The sequence below is a fragment of the Stylophora pistillata genome, chromosome 8, assembly GCF_964205215.1.
Source record: "Stylophora pistillata chromosome 8, jaStyPist1.2, whole genome shotgun sequence".
NCBI lineage: Eukaryota > Metazoa > Cnidaria > Anthozoa > Scleractinia > Pocilloporidae > Stylophora > Stylophora pistillata.
Window position 1 is genome coordinate 1,917,666 of NC_142526.1, and position 23,562 is coordinate 1,941,227.

Genomic DNA, 23,562 nt, shown 5'->3' on the forward strand with positions numbered 1-23,562 from the left:
ACCTGTAAGATCAATTGTGACGATGTTCATTTTTCGTCGAGCTCCAGTTGAAAGTTATAACAGCGAACCAATCAGGGCTGCTATGTTTCTTTTGGAAGGCGAACAAAAACGAATTAAGCGCCGAGTTAAGATAGCCAAGCATCAGCAGCACCAGGAAAACTTCGTAAGAAATTGGATTCAAAGCACCCAAGGTGACCACCATGCTGAAATACGCGTATGGCTGCCAGCAGAAGAAAATGGCCAAGACGAACATCGAAGTACTCTTGGTTGCTTTGATATTCTTCAAATAGATCTTGTGTCCTTCTTTAGTAGTCTGTTTGGTTGACGGCGAGCTAGCGCCGTTGTTACCCTTGGTTCCATGGTTGCGGGCAATGTGATAAATCAGGATATAAAACAAACATGTGACCAGCAATGGGAGTATACAATTTAAGAGAGAAATGAGCATGAAGTAAACCATAGTGTATGGTATCATACATGCTTCCTGGAAGATCGGCCCTTCAGTTCTATCTCGCCACCCAATGATGGGAAGCAGAGACCATAAAATACAGTAAATCCACACAAGGAAGGGGATTGTTGCAGCTCTTTTCTTGGTCATGAAATGTGAACGTCGAAACCGAGCGAGAGGACCACGAAGGGTATTGTATCGATCCATGCTGATGACTAAAAGCGTAAAAACCGAGCTAGTTAAAGTGATGAGGTACATTGTAAGCCAAGTTAGGCAGAAGGCTTCTCCGTGTTTCCACAGTCCATGTCGAAAAAGCGATTCGATATCAAATGGCACGACAAGGGTTACTGTGAGAAGGTCCGAGATGGCCAAAAACAACAACAACAAGAGGTTTGTAGGATTGTCGCGGAGTTTTCTGTCCGTGACGATAGCGTAACAGACAGAGAAGTTGCCTACGATAGCTACTAGTGTGATAACAATGTAGCAAGTGGCAACTGGATACAAAAAGGTGGGTTCCAATTCAAATGGAGTCGCCTTATTCCTGGAATTGTTTATTATCCGCACTGCTCGGCTCTATCTACTTCAAACTTTCCTTGATGATTTTTTGCGACCCTCTGCAACTTACATGGGCTGACCTCAACCTGTCTAAGAGGATTGAGGGTTTGGGCAGGCACACAATAATTATACTCGAAAATATACTAATTTACCTAACCGATCTAGCAGGAATTGTCCAAATCAAATCAATCACGAGATTAAATCGAAAATGATGGGAAACGTTTTCTATAGTGCATATTGCCTTCTAAGTAAAAGATGAAATACCCCACTGATATTTCTACCCCTCTAATATTACAAGTATCATCACTCTAGTAAATTGTTTTCGTCACGGACCCTCCTCGACAAGATTGTCTTCAGAACAACCAAAGTCAGGGTCGAATGCTTCAGCCAACTTGTCAAAATCTAGAAATCGAATTGAAGTTTAATTCAAATTGGCAACAGCTTTTACTTCTCATAAATTCTCCGAGCTTATGGTAGAAGAACGGAATAAATTAATTTAGTGAGTTGTATATGAGTAGTATGTTGCAGTTGGCAACTTCACCTTGGCTGATGAGCAGTATTACAATGCCAGCGACAAATAAGAATTTAACACCTTTGTATTGTATAAGGGTCAACAAAAGATAAATATTACAATAATTTACTCATTTAAAATAACCTCCTCATCTGTTTAGTTTTTTATCATCTAATGGAACATCGTCCGTTTTGGGCTTTTCCGTGATTTAACCGAAATGCTAAGATAAAAAAACTACGTCATTTGATATTGACCTGCAAAACGCGATGACAATATGACCGAGTGCGACGTCAATTCTGAAATACTGCCTTAGTAGGTGCTTCTAAAAATCGAAAGTTGAAAATCAAAACCGCTAAAAATTCACCCTTGACGAAGAATTTGTGCCCCGAGGGAAACACCTCAAGGTTACTTAGCAGTGTTCTAAATGTAGTTACTTTCCGTGAGGTGATGTGGAAGGAACATTCGGTTACCAGCTTTTTCACTGAAAAAGAGCCTGAAATAAGTAACTTGTGATGAATTAGGTTAGATAAGGTATTTTAATTACAATTACCACAATTAATATAATGTCATGCATTAACCCGTTTTGATATTCGAATACGTATTCCTTTGTGACTACCTGAGGCTGAAACATATTCAAAAACAATCAGTTTGTCCTTTAGAAAGGTTGGTAAGACCGAGAAGCATTAATAATGAACAATTCCAACCTTGGAGCGACTCCACTTGATTTAGAACCCACATTTTCGTATCCAGTTGCCACCCGCTCTATACATGGACTGTGGAAACACGGAGAAGCTTTGTGCATAACTTGACATACATTGTATCTTATCACTGTACCTACCTCGGTTTTGACGCGTTTAGCCATCAGTGTGGATCGATCATAGTAACACCCTTCGTGATCCTCTCGCTCGGTTTCGTCGTTAACATTTCATGACCAAGAAGAGAGCTGTAACAAAATTAATCTCCCTTCTTGTGTGGGCTCAGGGAGGCGCGGTGGCCTCATGGTTGGTGCGCTCGACTCCAGATCGAGTGGTCCGGGTTCGAGCCCCAGCCGGGACATCGTGTTGCGTTCTAAGGCAAGACACTTTACTCTCAGAGTGCCTCTCTCTACCCAGGTGTTTAAATGGGTACCGGAAAATTAATGCTGGGGATAACCCTGCGATGGACTGGCATCCCGTCAAGGGGGAAGTACAAATACTCCTAGTGGCTTCATGCTACAGAAACCGGAATTAAGCACCGGCCTGATGGGCTACTAGGCTCGTAAACAGACTTTACCTTTACCTTGTGTGGGTTTATTGCATTTTATGGTCTCTGCTTCCCATCCTTGGGTGGCGAGATAGAACTGAAGAGCCGATCTTCGAGGGAGCATGTATGATACTATACACTAAGGTTTACTCCATGCTCAGTTCTCATACTCCAATTGCTGGTCATTTGTTTGTTTTATATCCTGATTTATCGCATCGCCCGTAAGCATGGGCTGAAGGTGAGCAACAGTGGTGGCCTGCCGTCAACCAAAAAGCCTACTACAGAAGAAAACAAGATGTACTTGAAGAACATAAAAGCAGCCAAGACTACTTCCATGTTCGTCGTGGCCATTTGCTTCTGCTGACAGCTATTCTCGTGTTTCAGCACTGTCACAACTCGATCGGTTAGAGGCCATATTCTTACGAACTTTCTATGGTACTGTTTATGCTACGCTACCTTAACTCAGCGCTAAATCCGTTTTTGTTCGCCTTCCGAAACAAGCACTTTAAATCTGTATTTTCAAAGCTGTGTACATCCCCAGAACTTGTGTAGTCCGTATGCTTGCCGCGGCTCGACTATCTCAGTGTTGTATCTTTGTTTTCTTGAGCGAAATGTGTTCCAGAAAGGCTTAAGAATTCTGTGTTCATTGTGAGTATTTCTGTTACAGCTGGGCAGTCTTCGAAAGCAAAGGTGAAGACAAATGTAGTATCTAATGCAATAAATTGTGAATTTCGACAATACCCCAGACCGTGTATCTATTGAAAGTTTTTTTTATCCCAAATTCCAGAATCAGTCTGATTTCAAGTTCGAATTGTACACCTGGGTCTGGAGCAATAGTGTTTGTTTTGGGTTTTTGAAGAACGAAATCTCTTCTAACATAAGGTTAACTGCACATCAAAATAAATAAAGACATAGATATGAGAACTGTACCGCGCGAGATTGACTCTGACGAGTGTTGACGCAAGTAAAGAATCGCCAATACTCCCTGAAAATTACAGCTAAAAAAAACTACTAGATATCGAACTTTGCAGGAAATTTATACAAGTTGGCAGATATGCACTGTAAGCTTTCCGTCACAATCACACAATGTTGCATCAAGCAAGCTGATAATAAGTTTAAAGGCTGATAGTTTCTAAAGAAACTGTTAGGGGCTGCGTCGGTGGGAGTAACGAAATAATTTGGATATATCAACAAAGTTGAAATGGTAAATTGGCCACCGTAACGATTACAAAAGCTGACGTTTCGAGCGTTAGCCCTTTGTCGGAGCCAATAGAGGAATTGTGGGTTGTGTGTGCTTTTAATGGCAGAAAATGGAGCTACGTTATTGGTGGGAACATGGCAACGAGAAAAACAGGAATAAATTAGTGGAATGAAAAGCGTTCGTTGATCCCTGTGGGATTTATACTGCCGGTTTGAAAGATGAGCTTTTGCTCAAGAGTTTTACGGCTTTCCGTGCTACCTAAGTGTAAGGAAAGACCGCAGATTGCCATATGTTACCATATGGCAATCTGCGGTCTTTCCTTTGTAGTGATGCAGGAAAACCAGCCTGGACAGCTCAACAGATTCACGGCATAATGAACATTCAGACTAGAAACAAAGAATAAATAAAGAAAAGAAATTCAAGCAGGAGTTTTCTTTGCTTCTTCTTCTTTCGACTTCTTGTCCAGTATATTACTTGGCATCTTCAAAGGTTTCAGTCACGTTTCCCGGCCACAAGCGGCTGCCGATGGTGTCATGCGCAGCTACGCCATAAGGCGAAACCAAAACACCAGAGCCAGTTCGCTGGCTCAACAGACGGCAGTGAATAGTCTTATTGGCAGCGGTAGACCGACCGCGTTCGGATTTGAATGAAACCCCTATATTTTCATTGTCAGGTGGATCAAACCAGTGGGGTAGCGCCTCGATCAGCAAAGAAGGATTAAATTTGACTTGAAGGAAATTTTTGGGCGAAATATCGAACGCAAAGCAGAATTCTCTCTATAGAAAAGTTTGCAAAAAATCAACTCCAGAACTTTTTGCTAGTTTACATAAAATAGCCAACAATAGGATAAATTCGGGCCGAAGGATTTGACAGTAGATCATTTCTGATAGTATTGCTTGCCATCATCTCTTGTATTCAAGATAATATTATCTCTTGTTGCTGGTTTAAGATCGTATTGGTAGTCAGCGAAATCGACGTTTTGATACGAACCTTGCTAGCGTACCATTCTGTTATGCATTTCCAAGAGAACAGATGACCACATGGAGTCGCCGTCTTATCTCGGAGTCTCTCCAAACACAGAGCACACTTCATACTGCTACTGGAAGTGATGTTTGTGGACGCTGACTTTTCCTGTGACATAAGGCGTTCTAATTTTTGCCAGATTTCAGATGCTGTTCAGACAGAGATGATCCAATGTTTAGTGCGCGTGACTCATCAACAAAGTAATGAAAGACACTGCAATTCACTCAAGGATAAGGATTTCATGCAACCAGAAGAATTCTACTTCCGATGTGCTTAACTCTTTGAACACTAAGAGTGACCAGCATCTAATTTCTCCTGACAATATCACCCCTGAATCAAACATTAAGGACACGAGATTAAAGGAAACGATCATTAACGAAAGAAGCCCTTAATTGTTAAACAAACTATCCTTGCCAGCACCTTAGATAATGTATAGAGAACACTACGGACAATATGCAAGATGATGTAAGGGTGTAAAGGGGGGCAACGTAACCAGATACACTGTACTAATATTCATGACGGAGCTTTTTAGTCTCCAGTTTACAGTGTGGCAATTTCGTTCGGTGCAATTGCTACCCCAATGTGACCATTGATGTCAAGAGGCTTTTACACAATCCAGTGACACATCCTTTGTGCAATAGGACCCCTTCCTGTATGCAATAGGACCCTCCACCTCTGTGCAGTAGGCCCCCCCCCACCCCCTCCCCCCCAAAAAGAGGAGCATCCAGAGGTGGTCGCGGTAGAGTGACAAATGACGCGCTGACCTCCTACAGCTCTTCTTTTGCTTTTACTTCCCTTTCTTGCAACGCAATCGCTAGAAAAAGTTTGACATTGAGAATAATATCCTGACACACATCCTCAGGTGTTTTCACTCTCAACACCCCCCTAGGAGAAACAATTCAGCTAAGATTGCAGTTGTAACTACCCAGACCATTTTTGTCTCGTTTTTGGTAACCTTTTCTATGCGACATTTGGATCATTTTTTTTCAAAAAGAGGATCACAATTGTGTAAGTGGAACACACAGCTGTGTCATGATATTACCTGATACATTGTCAGAATAAGGGTGATAATCAGTTTTACGACGGACAGATAGCCAAGAAAGCGATAAGTTGGTCTGGAAGCGTCATTTCGGAGACTGTTTCGAACAAGCAGCTGCAGGATATTAATGGTCGAAATGACATCACAACTATTTCAACTATTACACCGATCAGTGGTCAGTGCGCAGAGTGGATGTTCTTTTTGACTTGCAGTGGTAATTTCAACCTTTGCATGCCAGTTTTTTCTCAAGTAGTTTACTTGTTATTGTTGTTGTTGTTTTAATCGTTTACCTCTCAGTAAATTTCCTAACAGTAAACCGGTATCCATTCATACGCCGATGTAGACAAAGGAACTGCTAGAGTAAAGTGTCTTACGCAAGAGCACAAAAAACGAACTTTAGCAGGCTTGGAACCCAAACTTTCCAATTTAAATTTCAGCTCGCCGTATACAACTTTTTGCTTTCGAACGAACGATAAAGAAAAATTGCATGAAAAAATCTTAGTTCCTGTGATCATTTGACTTCCATGACTTTGAAGCGGGAATCGACTGATGGGAAATGACAGACACAGCTATTATCTACCAGGCAACCTTTGGTGACAGTCCAGTCGCGCGCGGTAGAGAAAGCGCCCAGCAGCAAGGGAACTGGCGGGTAGGTGGAGCTGAGAATCGACCCAGCAAAAGCTTTCCTCCAGGAGAGCAGCACACAGACTGAACGGAAGCCACTCACCCCGTGGAACTCGAGGAACTCTCCTTGTTTCCATACGGCTTGGCAAAAGTATCTCGTTTCTTATTGTTGATGGCTGTGATGTAAACGATATTCGGGAGGAGCTTATTGTCAACAACCGGGTGAGTACAATCAAAGTCGTCACTTCCTTTCTTTTCTAATATTCCCTTTTTTTCTTTTTTTAACAGCCTGTCATAATTAGTTTTGATCTGATTTTTTACAAGTAATTATTTCCGCCTTTTTTGGCTTTGTTTTCTTTCTTTATTGTTATTGTTTTCTCTGCTGTTGTTTTTAAGATCAAAATTTTTGTTTACCACCTTTACAAACGTGGCCCGAGACTAAAATTAATCTAGGAAAAAGTAGTACTTTCGTCTCGTGTAAAATCATGAAGATATCGTATTTCTTCGAGTATAAGCGCCCGCGCTCTGATTATAAGCGCCCTTCCCCGATTAAGCCCCTACCCCATCAGCCATAATGTCAAACACCTCCCCCCCCCGTTCTCCCTCACTCTCTTAAATAGCAAGGAAAACCTGTTTCTGTTGCTATTTTATTTGTAAACTTTAAGCTTCGATTAGAGGAGGATCAGTGTAGTAGTTCCAAGAATCAGGTTTCACAGTAGCTGAGACAAGATGAATCCCCTGCTTTAACCTTTGAAACTGTTTGTGTTTGTTAATAGACCGTCAGAAAAGGGACAGGTAATTAACTGTGAGGAGACGATGTACCATAAGAGTTGGGACATGGAAGGATATATTGGTGAAAAGGCTCGTGTCAGACTAGACGGCTTGTTGTTGGGGCCACATCTACTTAGATGACCTCAAAGAAGATATAAATTGTCCTCATGATCTAGACAAAGGAAAGCGTGAGAAGATAGACAGAACATGAAGGATCATCGGCTCTTGAAACCTAAATTCCTTCTAGTTCTACTCCCATGTTTCTACGGCAAACCCTTTTCAAATAAACCATGGAGATTCGAATTTATTTAATGACATGATTGCGGGGAGTTCAGTGACCGCGTATCTATAAGATCAATAGTGACGTTGTTCAATCCTTGAGTTCTAGTTGAACGCACTTGGGGAGAGCTCCAAACAAAACATCAGCATATAGAGCAGCGAACCAATCCCGACGACTTTGATGAAGAAAACGGCTTTAGCATTACAGCTTTGAAGTTTTTGCTTTGGAAGGCGAACAAAAACGGATTTAGTGCCGAGTTGAGATAGCCAAGCATTAGCAACACCAGGTAAATTCGTAAGGGGTGGATTCAAAGCACCCATATTCATTAGAGTGCTGCAAAAGGAAGATGGTTGCCAACAGAGGAAAATGACCACGACGAACATCGAAGTATTCTTTGCTGCTTTGACATTCTTCAAATACATCTTGTTTTCGTCTTTAGAAGGTTGCTTGGTTGACAGCGAGCCACCCCTGTTGCTAACCCTCGGCCCATGGTTCCGGGCAATTCGATAGATTAGGATATAAAACAAACATGTGACCAGCAATAGGAGTATAAAATTTAAGAGAGACTGAGCATACGGCAAACCTTAGTGTATGGTATTATTCATGCTGCCTTCAAGATCGGCTCTCTAGTTCGATCTCGCCACCCAATGGTGGGAAGCAGAGACGATAAAAAGCAGCAAATCCAGTTAATAGCCTGCTCAACCAAGTGGTGTACTTGTGTTAGGAGTCGCATGAGGATCTCAAACTCCTTGCTTATCAGAGATCAAATCTCATCGATGCTTTTATCGGTCTTCCCGATCTTGTTATGGAACTTTTTCATTCTTGTACCCAGCTGACGGAAAAGCGCCTGCTTTGTCTTTCGTAGTCTTGCTTCGAACGGCTCTCTGCCTCTCTGGTCTGTAATTTTTTACCCATTCATTCCGATTTCCACCTATTTTGGAATATTCTCTACTGTCAAAGAGGTCAAAAATTTAGCGGCACTAAATGGCATACTAGAGGAACAGGGTAGTATGCCACAGGATGTGTAAAATAACTGGCTGTCCACTTTGTAATCCGTTTAAAGGACTCCTTTGAGATATTTTCAAAGTCCATAGCATACTGAGGTACACTAAACATCTTATGTTTAAAAATTCTGGATTTATGATATTGATGTTTTCTATAAGATAATTAATTCTTCTAAAAAGAAGCTGAACAGATTGTTGCGTCTTTTGTGACACTATCCCCTGAGGACTATTTGTGTTTGCCATTTCCTCAGATTGTACTTCTTTGGAAACTGTTGATTTGAAATTTTTTTTTTTTTACTCATATTTTCCCGAATTTCTGTGCTCAGCAATGCGTTGATGGAGGTGTCGAGCTGTGTATCTGATATAATCTGCATCATACAGATCACATGATTAAAGACAAACAACACACTGCCTATTAACAATTGACGGCTTATTAATTTCTTTGGGTTTAAGATCTTGCCCCAATTTCTTGCTCACGAAAACTGGCTGCAAAGTAGGGCCAATCTTATACCTAAGATCGCGTAGCTGCTTCCGAAGCGCATTAGTGGCCGCTTGATCTTTAAATGGAAGACTAATTCTTACTATGCTACTTTCGTCATTGTTTCTTTCTGCTTTGTTCGCTGAAGTCTACGTCTACATCTACTTTATTACTCTTCAACGCTATTACACATCAAGAAGAGATAACAGAATAGAAATATAAACATAGCTAATAAAAATAATAAATAAATAAATAAATAAATAAAATATGTAATTAACAATATCGCTATACTTAGAAATAAAAAAATTTTGTACTGCAAAGAGCTGAATAATTAAGTGATCTAGTTCCAGGTTATAAACAGTTCCAGTCCCTTATAGTTCTCGGAAAGAAACTATACTTGTAGTAATCATGATGTACAGGTGGTTGAATAAATGAATTCGTCGAGTAATTTCGAGTTTTCCTAAAACAATAAGACGGGATAGGCAACGCAATACTATTGTTCACAGATTTATGGAAAATTTGTAGACGATAGGATTTTCTTCTCTCGCTTAATAAATCCAAAGATAGGAATCTCTTCAAATTGGACAGGCTGGTGTTATAACTATAATCATGTTTCATAAATCTCGCTGCGCGATTTTGGATAGCTTCTAGTTTCTCCACTTGATTTTGTCTATAAGGATCCCATACTGCTGACGCATACTCTAAATTTGGCCTGACAAGTGATACATAAGCTGAACGTTTAGTTTCTTCAGAGCAGGCATACAAGTTCCTTTCCACAAACGCAAGTGAAGAGTTCCCCTTTTTAGCAATCTTGTCCACACGAGAGTTCCACCGCAGATCACTAGACAGCAAAACACCTAAATAAGGATGTTGTCGATCAGATACCAGGGTTTGGTTGTAAAGGGTGTAATCTTTAACTACCGGGGATCTACTACGGAAAACAGACATTTTGTAGCATTTAGAAGGATTGAACACCATGTGCCACCTATTAGCTCATTGGCCTAGCTTGTCAAGGTCTCGCTGTAAAGCCAAGGTGTCATCATGATGAGTGATTTTATGATACAATAAAGCATCATCAGAAAACAATCTTAGTGTACATCCTAGCCCATTTTGCATATCATTAATGCATAATAAAAACATTAATGGACCAAGTACTGTGCCTTGAGGTACCCCTGAAGTCAAATCAACAGATTTTGAACACACGCCATCAACTATGACACTCTGAGATCTACTAGTGAGCCTAGATTTAATCCAAGTAAGGGTACTTCCCTGAATGCCATAAAACTGCAATTTGCTGACGAGGCGTTGATGGGGAACTTTCTCAAAAGCTTTACTGAAATCCAAAATGATCATATCTATTTGATCTCCATGATCTAAGTTCTTGGCCAGGTATTCAACAGTCAGAATCAATTGAGATTCACATGAATGATTTTTTTCGAAATCCATGTTAGTTCGCAAATAAGATGTCATTGTCTTCAAGATGGTGCATAGTGTGCCTATAGATAATGTGTTCCATGATTTTACATAATACAGTAGTAAGGGAAACAGGTCTATAATTAAATGGGTCCTGTTTTTCACCTTTCTTAAAAACTGGCACTACATGAACATTTTTCCAGTCATTAGGGAGTTGACCTGACTCATATGACTGGAAGAAAAGGAAAGAAACAGCTTCAGCTATTTCTGATGCTGATTTGCATGTTCGGTGGAGCGCGTAGTAAAAGAACTAGAATTAATTATCGTAATTACGAATTCGCCTAGACTACGCGCGGCGGGAAAATTAGGTCATGTGACATAATTTAAAAAGAACAATTTATGCTGTAACAACATTCGAAGCTGGTCATCAACGGTCGTAAAAACGCAAACCTCAAGATAAAGCATCGAGATAGCGAATCAAGGGATCCGACCACGCAGAAACACAAATTGTAAGTTACGAAACCGTTTATCGCTTGGACTAAGAATATTGTAGATAATAATGTATCCCGAAATTATTTAATTTTCAGTTGACTACGACGTAACCACGGATGTAGTGAGCCGTGTCTCACTCTAGTACAAATAAAACCTGAAAACGTTGATCCCTGGTGTGCTAATCTTCAGAATAAGTAGCCCCTTCAACCATAGGAGCGAATCAGATGCAGTTATCTTAAGTAGAGTAGTGGGCGATTTATCTGGGCCATTGGCTTTCTTGCTATCTAAGTTCCTAAGAAAATTATTTATACCCTCTCTGTTAAAAATTATTGACTCCCTACCTGGAATGTCACTGCAGCCTATGTTCAGCATGGAGGGAGAATCCTCTTCAGTGAAAATCTGTTGAAAATGTTTGATTAAAGCTTCAGCTTTACTTGTACTGTCAGTCAACACTTTACCATTAGCATATAATGGAGGAATGCCAATTTGATCCTGTTTTTTAGATTTAACATAGGACCAAAATTTCTTTGGTTTCTCCTTCATGGCACTATGAAGAGTATTTGCTATGTATTGATCTGGCGCTGATCTAAATAGGTTTATAATGCTTTATGGAAACTCCGATATTTCAGCTTATCATTAGCTTTCCCTGATTTCTTATAGATGTTATAAATTAAGCCTCTTCTTTTTTCTCAATAGTTTCTTGGGATCCCTAGTAATCCAAGGGGAATCATTCATGATCCGATCTTTTTTTTTTTGGGACTCTACTATGGAGAATTGACAATAATCCTGACTTGAAGAACTGCCAGTTATCCTCGACGCTTATATTCTCTGGGTCTCTTTTGAAGAAGTTCTTACAGAGGGTTTCTGCATCATGGCGTATATCCTCAAGATTTGCTTAACAAACTTGTATACTGTTCTAGGTTTCTTCTTGCTAATTTTGACTGTAAGATTAAACTCAATGGTCACAGCGACGTGATCATTAATACCATTGATGCCATCAGAACTCATTAAGTTGCTCACCAGATCTGGATGGCTGGTAACCACTAAGTCAAGCACGGATGCCTGCCTTGTAGGAAAGGACACAAGTTGAGTGAGACCATGATCGTCAATAATGTCGAGGAATGTCTAACTCACTAAAACACCATATTGTGCATCATTCTTTACAGTATTATTGGACCAATCTATGTCAGGAACATTCATGTCACCAGCAATGATAATTCTAGGAAAGGATCCATTAGCATGCAAACAATCCAATGGATGGTTGAGAGCATGAAGTGGTTGTGCGTCGCTTCCTGGTGGACGATTAAAAGAAGCTATATACAGGGCTTCTGATTAGCCATTTCAATCTTGATCCATAGACCTTCAGCTTGACAATCAAGTTGGGCTTGACGTGTTGTAATAATAGAATTATGGTCAGCGATAAAAACCCCACCTCCAGGATTGACATCGATTCGTTACGAAATATATCGTAGTCGCAGGGGAGGACCTCAGAGTTTTTGATTGACTCATCAAGTTTAGATTCCGCAGTTCCTATGATAATATGAAGTTTCTCGTCCTCGACCTTAGCTTTGAAGAGGCCACTTTTTGTTGACTCTTGTTACTTTTGCAATTGAGATTTAAAACTTTCAGTTTTCTCAAGTTAGTTCTCTCCCTCGTCGAGAAGAGATATAATCATTCTTCGAGTTGGGAGTGAAATGATCTGACAGGTTTGAATCGATGGATGAAAGCGAAGAGAAGGAGTTATTATTAAGGTTACTTTCCATGGACGAGTTAAATAGTGAATCAGAGAAGTTCGGTAGCCCGCATCCGCAACATATCCACAAACACGACGAATTTGCCAGGATATCGTACATATGATCGCCAATTAGACAACAACGAGTGTGATACCATCGCTCGCACGAATCACAGCAAATGCCCTGTTGAATTCGAACCTTTAATAGGCCTTACTTCACTTAGAACCTAACTAAAGACTAAATACAAGATGGCGGTTACGATAATAAATAGCCATAAAGTGAAACCGCTGGTCATGCAAAATGCGGGCAGGGCACAGGGAGCCCAGCCTTAACAACAGAACGGCAATATTACAACATTCTCCCTCCCTTAAAACGTAGCTAACTAACAGGGGGAGACAGTGTTCAATGTTCCAAGCTTATAGTCGGCAGTGTTCTACCATCCATACCGGGATGGTGGCTTAATCACACGAGTAGAGCGTCTTACAGCAGGTGGCGTGACCGAATCATGATTAACTGCTCCATCTTGGCACTCAGTTGGCAAATCTTTGCTTTCGGTTGGTTGTTGGTCCAAAGGTATCGGAGCAGGGCACTGTGGTTCATTAACAGTTGGCACGATGACTGGAGGGCTTTGTGCCGAGGCTTGTGGGCACGGTGCTAAATCTCTGATGGATACAGTTGACTCTGACCATCCATGTATTTTACGCGTGCATATGTAGGGTTTGCTTCTTTTAGTTCCACTTGGTCAACGATGGGATCATTCTTGCTTGTCCTCACATATCGACGAAGCAGCACTGGTCCAGCTGATTGTAGCCAGGTAGGAAGTGAGGTGCCATGTGACGAACGACGCTGGAAGTTGAAGAACCTGTCATGTGGAGTTGAGTTGGTAGCAGTGGAGAGGAGGGATCTTATTGAATGAAGTACGTCTGGGAGTATCATCTCCCATTTGCTGTCAGGCAGGTTTGCTGACTTTAGGGACAGACGGACGGCCTTCCATATTATGCCGTTATAGCGTTCTTCTTGGCCATTACCTATTGGGTGGTAAGGTGTTGTCCTGCTCGTAGCAATGCCTCGCTGTGATAGGTATTCTTTGAGTTCCTGGGACATAAAAGAGGGACCTCTGTCTGAGTGGATAAACCCTGGTGTTCCACAAAGAGTAAATATCTGGTCCAGGCACTTGATGACAGTTGATGAATTCATGTTTGGGCAGGAAAAAGCAAAAGGGAAGCGTGAATATTCGTCCACAACTGTCAGCATGTAGGGGTTATTAGTGGTTGTGGGTAGTGGGTCCTTGAAGTCAATGCTCAGTCTCTCCATTGGTTGGGTAGCCTTAATGAGGACTCCTTGCTCTGGTCGATAAAATTGTGGTTTAAGCTCAGCACAGGCTTTACAGTTAGAGCACACCTTCTTGACATCCACAGTAGAGTAAGGTAGGTTCTTTGACCTTATAAAGTGCAACATCCGTGTGACACCAGGATGGCATAGTGCAACATGAATTTCGCTGAGGCTCGTTGTCGGCATAGAAGCTGTGAATGCTCGGGTAAATGAATCCGGAGCAACATTGTCCTTCCCAGGTCTGTACTCCACTGTATAACTAAAGGAGGCCAGCTCAAGTCTCCAGTCCTGAATCTTATTGTTCTTTACTTTGGTACGTTTTCGATTGTCAAACATGAATGCTACTGACTGTTGATCTGTCTTTAGTGTAAAGTGTCTACCTGCAAGGAAATGGCGCCATTTTCGGACCGCCTCGATAATGGCCATGGTTTCTTTCTCCACAGCAGGATAGTGTAGTTCACTTCCTTGGAGTGTCCGGGACATGAACGCAACAGGTCGGCCACCTTGATTTAGTGTAGCTGACAGAGCGGTTTCTGATGCGTCGGTCTCCACTATGAAGGGCAGACTTTCATCAATTGAGTGAAGGGAAGCTTTCTCCAGCTCCTTTTTCAGTGTTGTGAATGCACTTAGGGCATTGCCATCAAGGGGAAATGTAGTTGCTTGCGACAAAGGCTGTATCTTTTCAGAAAAGTTTGGTACCCATTTTGCGTAATATGCAAACATCCCAACAACTCTTTTGAGAGATTGGAGGTTTTCTGGATGAGGAAATTCTCTAAGGGGACGAAGTCTTTCTTGGTCTGGGGCGATGAGGCCATTGCCAACGCAGTAACCGAGTAGGTTGATGGACGTCTTAGACTCTACTGTCTTGCTCTTATTCAAAGTGAGCTGTCGTCGTTGTACAGCTTCTCTGAATTTCTTGACATTCTCATCATGCTCTCGCTGGTCATGCCCTGCAACAGTTATGTTCTCCAGGTATGGGAATGTATCCTTCAAGCTTTCTTCCTCTACAAACTTGTCCATTGCTCTCTGGAAGACTGCAAGGCCATTTGTGACCCCAAATTGAATGCGGCAGAACTGATAGAGTCTACCATTGGCCTCAAACCCAGTATATTTCCGATCGGCATCTTTGATTGGCACCTGGTAATAAGCGCTTTTTAGATCAAAAGTTGAAAACACCTTATACAAAGCCAAATTGTTGACCATGTCGTCGATACGGGGCAGGGGATAAGCATCAAGTTCTGTGTACAGGTTAACAGTTTGTGAATAATCAATGCACAGGCGTTTCTTATGGCGCTGTAGGGGGTCTTTTGAGATGACAACTTGAGCCCTCCACGGAGAGGTGCTAGGTTCAATAATGCCTTCGGAGAGTAGGCGGTTAGTTTCTTGATGTATGAATTCTTGGTCCTCCTTGCTGAACCGACGTGACTTACTTGCGATTGGTTTGCATCCTGGAAGGAGATTTGCAAAAAGGGATGCTTCCTCAATTGAAGCTTTCGCGAAAGCACACACTGGTGTTGAGTTGGGAATTTTGAGTTCAGGTTTTTTACCTCCATACTCTATGACAACACTTTTATGCTTCTTTTGGAAATCCTGGCCGAGGATGATATCACTGCAGAGATCCTTTAGTACCCCCAGGCGCACAGATGGGTAGAATTGGTGGCCTATCTTGATATTTACATAACAGTGGCCAAGGACTTTCGTTGTGAGAGAGGTGAGAGCCATAGATAGGTCCTGATCAGACTGATGTAACTCAAGATCCATTTGCGTAGCCACCTTTTCATTTATGTAGCTGTCTGAGCTCCCAGAGTCAACGAGAGCAGTCAGAGTGACATCACAGATAGTGGCCTTAAGGGATGCTTGCGTGAGACTTTGTGGGCAAGCAGCGCTTATTGAGCAGAGAGATGGTGAGATTATTGAAGCCGTTGTTTTATTTATTCTTGACTGGCATACTTTAGCATAGTGACCACTTTTATCACAGTTGGTACAGGTACAGTTACGTGCAGGGCAGTCTTTCCTATTATGAAGAGGGCCTCCGCAGAAATAGCATTTCCTTGAGGGACTGACAGCAGCAGTCATGTGATTATCGTTTGGTGTGGACATTCCAGCACTATTTTCGAGAGCCGAAATTAACGCCGCTGAACTGCCAGGTATGACATAAGCTTCGGAATTCTTCTGGGCTAAGTCCAACGCGCTAGCTTGGTCGAATGCAGACTTCAGGTCAAGTTGTCTATTCTCCAGAAGTCGTTGTCGGATTAATGGAGATAGCAGACCATTGATAAAAGAGTCACGAATCAGTTCTTCTCTGTATTGTTCGGCGGTCACGTTCTTTACATTGCAATCCGTACTTAACCTCCGAAGTTCCTGTAGAAACTCGGAGAGTGACTCCCCAGGGTTTTGACGTCTGATGTCTGGAGCCAATGCTTCCATTCTTTCGTTGCTGACGGCGAATTCGGATCCAAGTCGAGACGTTGTGGCTTTAGCAGGGTTTCCATGTTGCTGATATGAGAATTAAGTGAAGTAAATTGTTGAATTCGAACCTTTAATAGGCCTTACTTCACTTAGAACCTAACTAAAGACTAAATACAAGATGACGGTTACGATAATAAATAGCCATAAAGTGAAACCGCTGGTCATGCAAAATGTGGGCAGGGCACAGGGAGCCCAGCCTTAACAACAGAACGGCAATATTACAACATGCCCCTCTAGTTTATCTTAACATTTTTGCCACAAATTCCACAAGGGAACTTTATCGGGCCTGGGTTTAGATGAATATCTCTGCCTAGGAGAAGGAGGAAGAAAAATACTCTTGTCGTCGTAACCTTTCTTGGCGAGCCCAAAATGGCGGCTAGGCGGCGATTTGGACTTGTACTAGAGTAAAACGCTTCCAGGCCAGATTCAGGTGGCGGCTTGATGTTTTTTCCCAAGAACGAGTCACGTGGAGACTAATCATCTCCCAGTTCAGGGTAGCATGAGAGCCAAGAGTGAAAAAGGGAAGCAAACAGGAAAGGAAAAACGAGAGCATAATAAAACGAGACCGCCATTACATGCACCTTAGGATGTAGTATTTCAAAAAAGAAAATTGTTGATAGCAGAATCAACAAGACTCATCGAAGAGTCAAGGTGACTAAATAGAGAGCGCAACTTAGCGCATTCTGCATTGAAAGCTTCTGTTGTGGACGACAATGCATAAGCACGATGCATCATTGTCTTTAATGAAGAGTCTTTATAGCGTTTATCAGTGTGACTTTGTTAATAGGCAGTGTGTTGTTTATCTTTTTTCACGTGATCTGTGCGATGAAGATTATGTCGGATACACAGCCCGACACCTTCATTAATGCAACGCATTGCTGAACACAAAAAATTCGGCAATCGGTGGACGTTTCATAGAAACTCACGGTAACAACAACTTCTTGAAAGAAAACCAAATCAAAATTTTAAGAAAGTGCCAGGGCAAATTCGATTCTTTCGTATTTGAAATGCTCTTCATCAAGAATCTTAATGAAGCCTAATTTAAATATCCAGACGGACTCCATACGTGCGAAAATTTTTGTTTAATATTTGTAATCATCTTTTACTCACGTTACAGCTTTTAATCAGGTATTGATTTTAAAGAACTTATAGACTGGAACTCACAAACATATTTTGACTTAATAACGACGTTTAGCTAACGTCGAAACGTCGTCTTTTGGCAATTTTTTAATCTTAAAATGATTTTAAGAAATGTTTTTATCGTCAGATTTCAAAAAAGGCTAAAAAATGGAAAATCTCATATAACATGTTTTAAACTGTTAACTCGGGTAACACAACGTGCCACGGTCACGCAATTATTCGTGTCTCAACAGTTACCTTAAAGAGAAACGACGCAAACTTTGAAGTGCGTGTTGAAGCGCGGAGCTGCAGAACTGGTACAGTTCTAAACTAGAAAATATTTCCCATGTTAACAAGGGACATTTCTTTATTGGAAGTTGTTTTTTAGCTGCTTTATTGCCCCATGCATATGAAACTTCTGTTAAACCAATAGAAAGCGACTTTCTTACGCTAGATTATACAAGAATCTATGCAAATTAATCTACCTGATCATAAGGGTTTGAGAAGCAACACTTCGATTTAATACGCTTCTAACGCTTCCAACGCTTTTCAATATGGCTCGTTCATGCACAGAAGTTTCGTCGCTTGATAATAGTCAACAGCTCCTGTAAAAGTGACGTTTGCTTTACTTGCATTATCATTTCGCATTCTAAATCTAGCCTCAAGTAAAACGCCGCAAGACACCTGCTCTCGCTAATTTTTATTTTGTCGACTCGACAAATTCGTGATCGTGAAAAGCCTTGCTGTCAACGGTATGTCATCATACTAACTTAACGGTGAGTCATTAATTACATACTTGAGTATTTCCAAGAAGTTTGTTGTTAGCCTTTGCTAAAATTGCCCGTCAAAATAAAGAGTTCTTGTTTTACATTGGGAAATCTTCGTCTTTCAATCGGAATAATAGCTTGGAACATCATTAAGAGATAAGCCGCTATTTAACTTTGGTACGTGACGCTATGCCATAATGTTATATGTTTTGTGGAATGATACTGTATTTAGAGAAACAGCCGCATTTGAGCTTAACATCCTACCTCTCATGCGATAAAATAACAGAAAATGGTGTTCACGGATCCTCAATAGAGCTATTTTGAAGGTAATAAAATTGTTTTACTCCTTGCTTTCGTCTTATTGGCTAAATAGCTACTGGATATTCCCCGCTGGCATCTTTGTGACCAGAATCGTACATAAACCACAATATTTGAAGCAGCACCTGTCTTAGCCACGGACAACAGCGCGAATATCTCCTTGAAAACATCCTGTTGAACAAGCCAACTGCAGTCAGTTCAAGTTTTCGAACATTTCGTAAACACATTGGCATATACAGCAATTTTCCTCCTCACGCAGGATAGAGATAGTTGTTGTTAAAATAATGCAAACTACTGTTTCAAGACTTGGCTGGTAACTTCTTATCCTAGAAAACAAACGAATGGCAGAAACGTGCAGAACGAAACTCGAAGCTGCCGTTTTAATTTTAAGCTTCTTCTTTCAAAGCGGTATCATTATTCCGATTTCCTCTGAATGTTCCGGTAAGTCAATTTTGCAATTTGTAAACGATAGATTTGCTTTGTCTAGTTATAGGAGAGTTCTGTGAACATTAATGTCAATTATAATTGTTACATCTTCTCAATGAAAAATACCCATTAGTGTCGCTGTTGGCAAAACTCGACGCAGTGGTTCAATTTCCAGTAGACTTATGAACCGACACATAGAGCATAGCATAGTTCTTTCTGCCAAGATCGACTATAGAAGGAATGTAGATTAATTGCTTTCTTCTTTGACGAGTGGCTCACCTCTGGTTTTTAAAACTTGGTTCAGTGTACATTCAAAATCTAACGGTGAAATCACAGATATACCTGCTAAGACAAGTTCTTTCTTCAGTACAAAGCTGACATGCAGAAGTTTCAAACTCCTAGGATAACGTTGCAGGGAAACCTCTCAGAGCACAATAAGGCAGCAACAAACCATTATCCAGTGTTTCTCGAGGCAAATTAATTTGTTAAGGATGTTACCCTGACATTATCTTATTCTAAACCAAAACTGTGCTTGAACTTGTTTTGTCATTTGCAAACCAAATAGGTGAAGAATGCCGATCCATTGTTTTCAAAGAACCCATACAGGACAAAGTCATAAAGGGTCACTTGATCAGGCTTGAAGAGGTGCCCCATCAAGGCAGCTGTAATGTGCTGTGTTATATGGAGCCAAGTTGTGTGTCCATAAATGTTGGGCCTTCACAAGCCAAAGGAGGGAACTACATTTGTGAGTTGAACAATGCTTCAGACGAAATTCCAGGCTCGTCCTACCTTCAGAGTAAGGAAGATTATAGCCATCTCAGTATCGAGGTAAAGTGACTTATTTAGACAATGAACAATTGTTGTTGGTCTAATGACAGATAAAGTGTAATTATTTCTTGCCCGCTCTTACTTTGTCAAAAAGCCACGAGAAGTTATCGTTCCAACAAGAATGTGTCCCTTTGAGATTACATGATAACCCGGGAAACTAAACTAGCCATGGATGTTTATGATACGAGGTCATTTTTTCTTCAACAGAATCCCTGTAGTAGCAGTCCCTGTTTCAACAATGGCACATGTCGAGCTGGATACACTGATAAAGGATTTCGTTGTAAATGTCCTTTAGGATTCACTGGTGTACACTGCGAGAAAGGTAATTAAACACAAAACTGTAAAGTGGAATGAGTACCGAATGATAATCATCGGCAGGATGAAACTTTCTGTGTTTTTTGTTGTTGTTGTTGTTGTTGTTTTTTTTTTTATGTAGCCTGCAGCCTTGACTTTGAAGATGGAATCGGCAGGTGGAAAATGACAGGCAGAGCTTTCATTTACCAGCCAACATTTGGTGACAATCCAGTCGCGCGCAAAAGAGAAAGCGCCCAGCTGCAAGGGAACTGGTGGGTGGGGGGAGCTGAGAAACGGACTAGTGAGAGCGATCCCGCAGGTGAGCAGCATCCAGATGAAGCAGACGTACCCCTAGGAACCCTCACCTCACCTTGTTTTCGTATCGTTGGCAAGAGTATCTCGTTTCTCATTGGTGGGGGATGTAAAGTAAATAAAGTTCGTGCGGAGCTTATTGTCAACAACCAAGTGAGATTATTCACTTTGACTATTATTTATCTTTTGATTCTTTTAAAACAACTTACTTGATTGATCAAGGTATCACAGATTTGGCTTTCAAAATTGCGAAACCATTTTGAGCTTCGTGATATCCATAAAGTTCGCTTAGGTTTAAAATGATATATTTACAGGGAAAAAATATATTTAAAAAGTAAAATCTAAACATTTTCGACCCTTGGTCATCAGCTGCGTAAGTGATGATGACCCTGATGACAACCAAGTGTCGAAAGCGTTTGGGTTTACTTTCCAAATATTTTTTTACCTAGAAATGGCTTATTTTGAACTAACTTAGGGGAGAGTCCGCGAGATAACCAATTTGGAGTCTGGCTCTCCACTTTTCACTTTTTTAGTTCAGTTTTTGGCTTACCCTCCTTCGAAATAGCATTTTCCCCCTAAGATTAAAGCATTGCAAGTAAATTAATGTATGATATAGTCATGTTAGATATGTCAGTAATCGTCGAAAAAAAGGTTTAAAAACTTTTTATGTTTGTCGTCACGTTCAGGTCGTCAGAAAAGCGACAGGAAACTGTTGGGAGACAATGTACCGTAAGAGCTGGGACGTAGAGGAGTTTATCGGTCAATACGCCCAAGTCAGACTTGTTGACAAGAGTGATTGTTGTTGGGGTCACATCAACTTTGATGACCTTAGAGGAGATATTATTTGTCCACACGATTTAGAAGAGAAAAACTGAAGAGAAAGCGGCTTTAAAAAATAACTTATCAAGTCAATTCCCCTTGAAAGTACGGTGAAACAGCTTTTGACGTAGCATAGCACTTTCTTTGTGCTATCGTAGATGGGCACATTCACTGTGTTTTTTTTTTCTTGTTGAAAATCCGAATATGAAATAGTTTTATGCACGTGACTGAGAAGGCTATAATCATATCATACAATCGTAAGGTCGGTTTAATGCGATGATAAGGACGGTCGATTGCTTTAGATGGTAGCAATCGCATCATATTTCCTTTTCTTAATATTTGCTTTACAAAATCCATATCTGTAAAAACTCTTTGTAGATTCTGTTCGGGATTAGATATTGAAGTCAGTTTTGAGTAACTGCTTCCAAAACAGGTTCCAGAATAGTGGAATATCGATGTTTTATTTGACTCTTGCAATGCTTAATCTTGAGTTATTATACAGAAGGACTTTAAAATTTACTAATACATATTATTTAGCTTAACAAACGTTCTCGCGCACAGAGACATCCAATAATTCTCTTTTGATATAAATATCATTTTATGTTGCGGACAAAATAGTTTAGTTTTAACCCTCAAATATCACATTAACCTAACGCCAAACCCAAGGTCGTCTACAGAAAATAAAATGTTTCCAAGGCTTTTTCAACTAGGCAAACACAAACACTTGACTGATTATAAATTCCACAAATTCACTTTCGGTTTTAAAGCAAATCAAGTGATGAAGTCTGAGCTCTTCCCTATAAAATCTTACTGTAACTAGTGAATCGTATTGATGTAAGAGGTTAGCTGTGGCAGGCTGAAGATTTTTTGCGTAACTGTTGACGTTTGTGTAGAAGTAAGAAGTTTGCAAAGGTTTCTGATAATTCTTCTTTGCTCGAGAAGTCACTTGTGATTGAAAGTTTATATGTTTGCACGAATAAAGGCAGTTGTTCACATCCAATGACACATAAAGTGCCAAAAAGATATTTTTAAGCTTTGTTTAATCTCTTGGTGCTTGATAGAGGAGAGATTACATAACCTTTGTCTGGAAAATCTTAATGTAGCCTCGTTAATGCTTATAATAAGTGAATAAAGCACTCGATTCGAAAAGCTATAGGGATGGGCTTGCAAAAGGAAGACAGTTGCAATAAATACGAACAAAACGTTTTCGCTCAAGTTTCTTTGGTTAACCAGCACAAGCAGGTTGGGAAAGGAAGATGTCTATCACCCTTTCTGTGACTTGATCTCCCAGGGGAAGTGCTAAATATGAGACATCCTTACAAGTAAACAGCGTACTCGGTTAGTCATGTATTCATGTGTGTTTATCTGGGAGTAGTCAGGCGCTAATTCAAAGTAGAGTTTATTATTTCCTCGAAAATGGTCATAATTGTGGAGATTATGACCATTTAGTATAGTGGTATATGAGCAAAACGAAAATTTTTAGAGGTCTGTTGACCATTTTTCCTTGAGCTCAAATTATGTATTTCTTATTTGTGATATGAATTCCAACTTTTCTAAAGTAGTTCTATATTTAGATTTATACGTGTGCACACCACCTGAATGCAAATTTTTCAAATAAGTCAAAACAAAAGAAAACCGTCAGACTCGTTGATGAGAAGAGCTGTTGTTGGGGTCACATCAACTTTGATGACCTTAAAGGAGATATTATTTGTCCTCACGATTTAGACAAGAAAAACAGAACACACAGCGGCTTGGGTAAGTAGCTTACCACCTCAAGTCAGGTTTTCCACAAATAGTTACTTTGAAAGTATGGTTAAACAGCTTTTGACCTTGTATAGTACTCGCTTTGTGTTAGCAAAGATACGCACAATCACTGTGTCAGACTCGTTGATGAATTTTGTTATTGTAGTATGTAATGTAGTATGTAACTGCCTCCCAGTTAGCTCAATGGATAGTGCGCTGGACTGTTGTGCGGGAGGTCGAGGGTTCGAGCCCTGGCAGGACCAACACTCAAGGTCTCAAAACAGACTCGTTGATGAATTTTGTTATTGTAGTATGAAATACAAT

General features: G+C 40.7%; 2 protein-coding genes and 1 pseudogene across 3 annotated transcripts; 2 read left to right on the forward strand and 1 right to left on the reverse strand.

Moving 5' to 3' along the window:
* Window positions 1-2,373, reverse strand: LOC148724407 (histamine H2 receptor-like). Its single transcript, XM_088730324.1, has 2 exons — window positions 2,216-2,373; window positions 1-986 (listed from the first exon to the last, which is right to left on the reverse strand). Exons 1-2 carry the CDS (start codon window positions 2,371-2,373, stop codon window positions 11-13), a joined length of 1,134 nt encoding a protein of 377 aa, XP_088586450.1. The 3' UTR covers window positions 1-10.
* Window positions 2,374-2,438: 65 nt separating this feature from the next.
* Window positions 2,439-3,492, forward strand: LOC111339168 (histamine H2 receptor-like; annotated as a pseudogene).
* Window positions 3,493-18,044: 14,552 nt separating this feature from the next.
* LOC111339165 (uncharacterized) lies at window positions 18,045-22,796 on the forward strand. 2 transcript variants are annotated; one of them, XM_088729252.1, is made up of 6 exons: window positions 18,045-18,507; window positions 18,872-19,257; window positions 19,808-20,070; window positions 20,278-20,392; window positions 20,507-20,829; window positions 21,363-22,796. In XM_088729252.1, the coding sequence occupies exons 2-6, from the start codon at window positions 19,158-19,160 to the stop codon at window positions 21,549-21,551; spliced, it is 990 nt and encodes a 329-aa protein (XP_088585378.1). In that variant the 5' UTR covers window positions 18,045-18,507; window positions 18,872-19,157; the 3' UTR covers window positions 21,552-22,796. The 2 variants fall into 2 exon arrangements, with proteins under 2 accessions (XP_088585378.1, XP_088585379.1); XM_088729253.1 differs by having other exon boundaries at window positions 18,045-18,483.
* The last annotated feature ends 766 nt before the right edge of the window (window positions 22,797-23,562 follow it).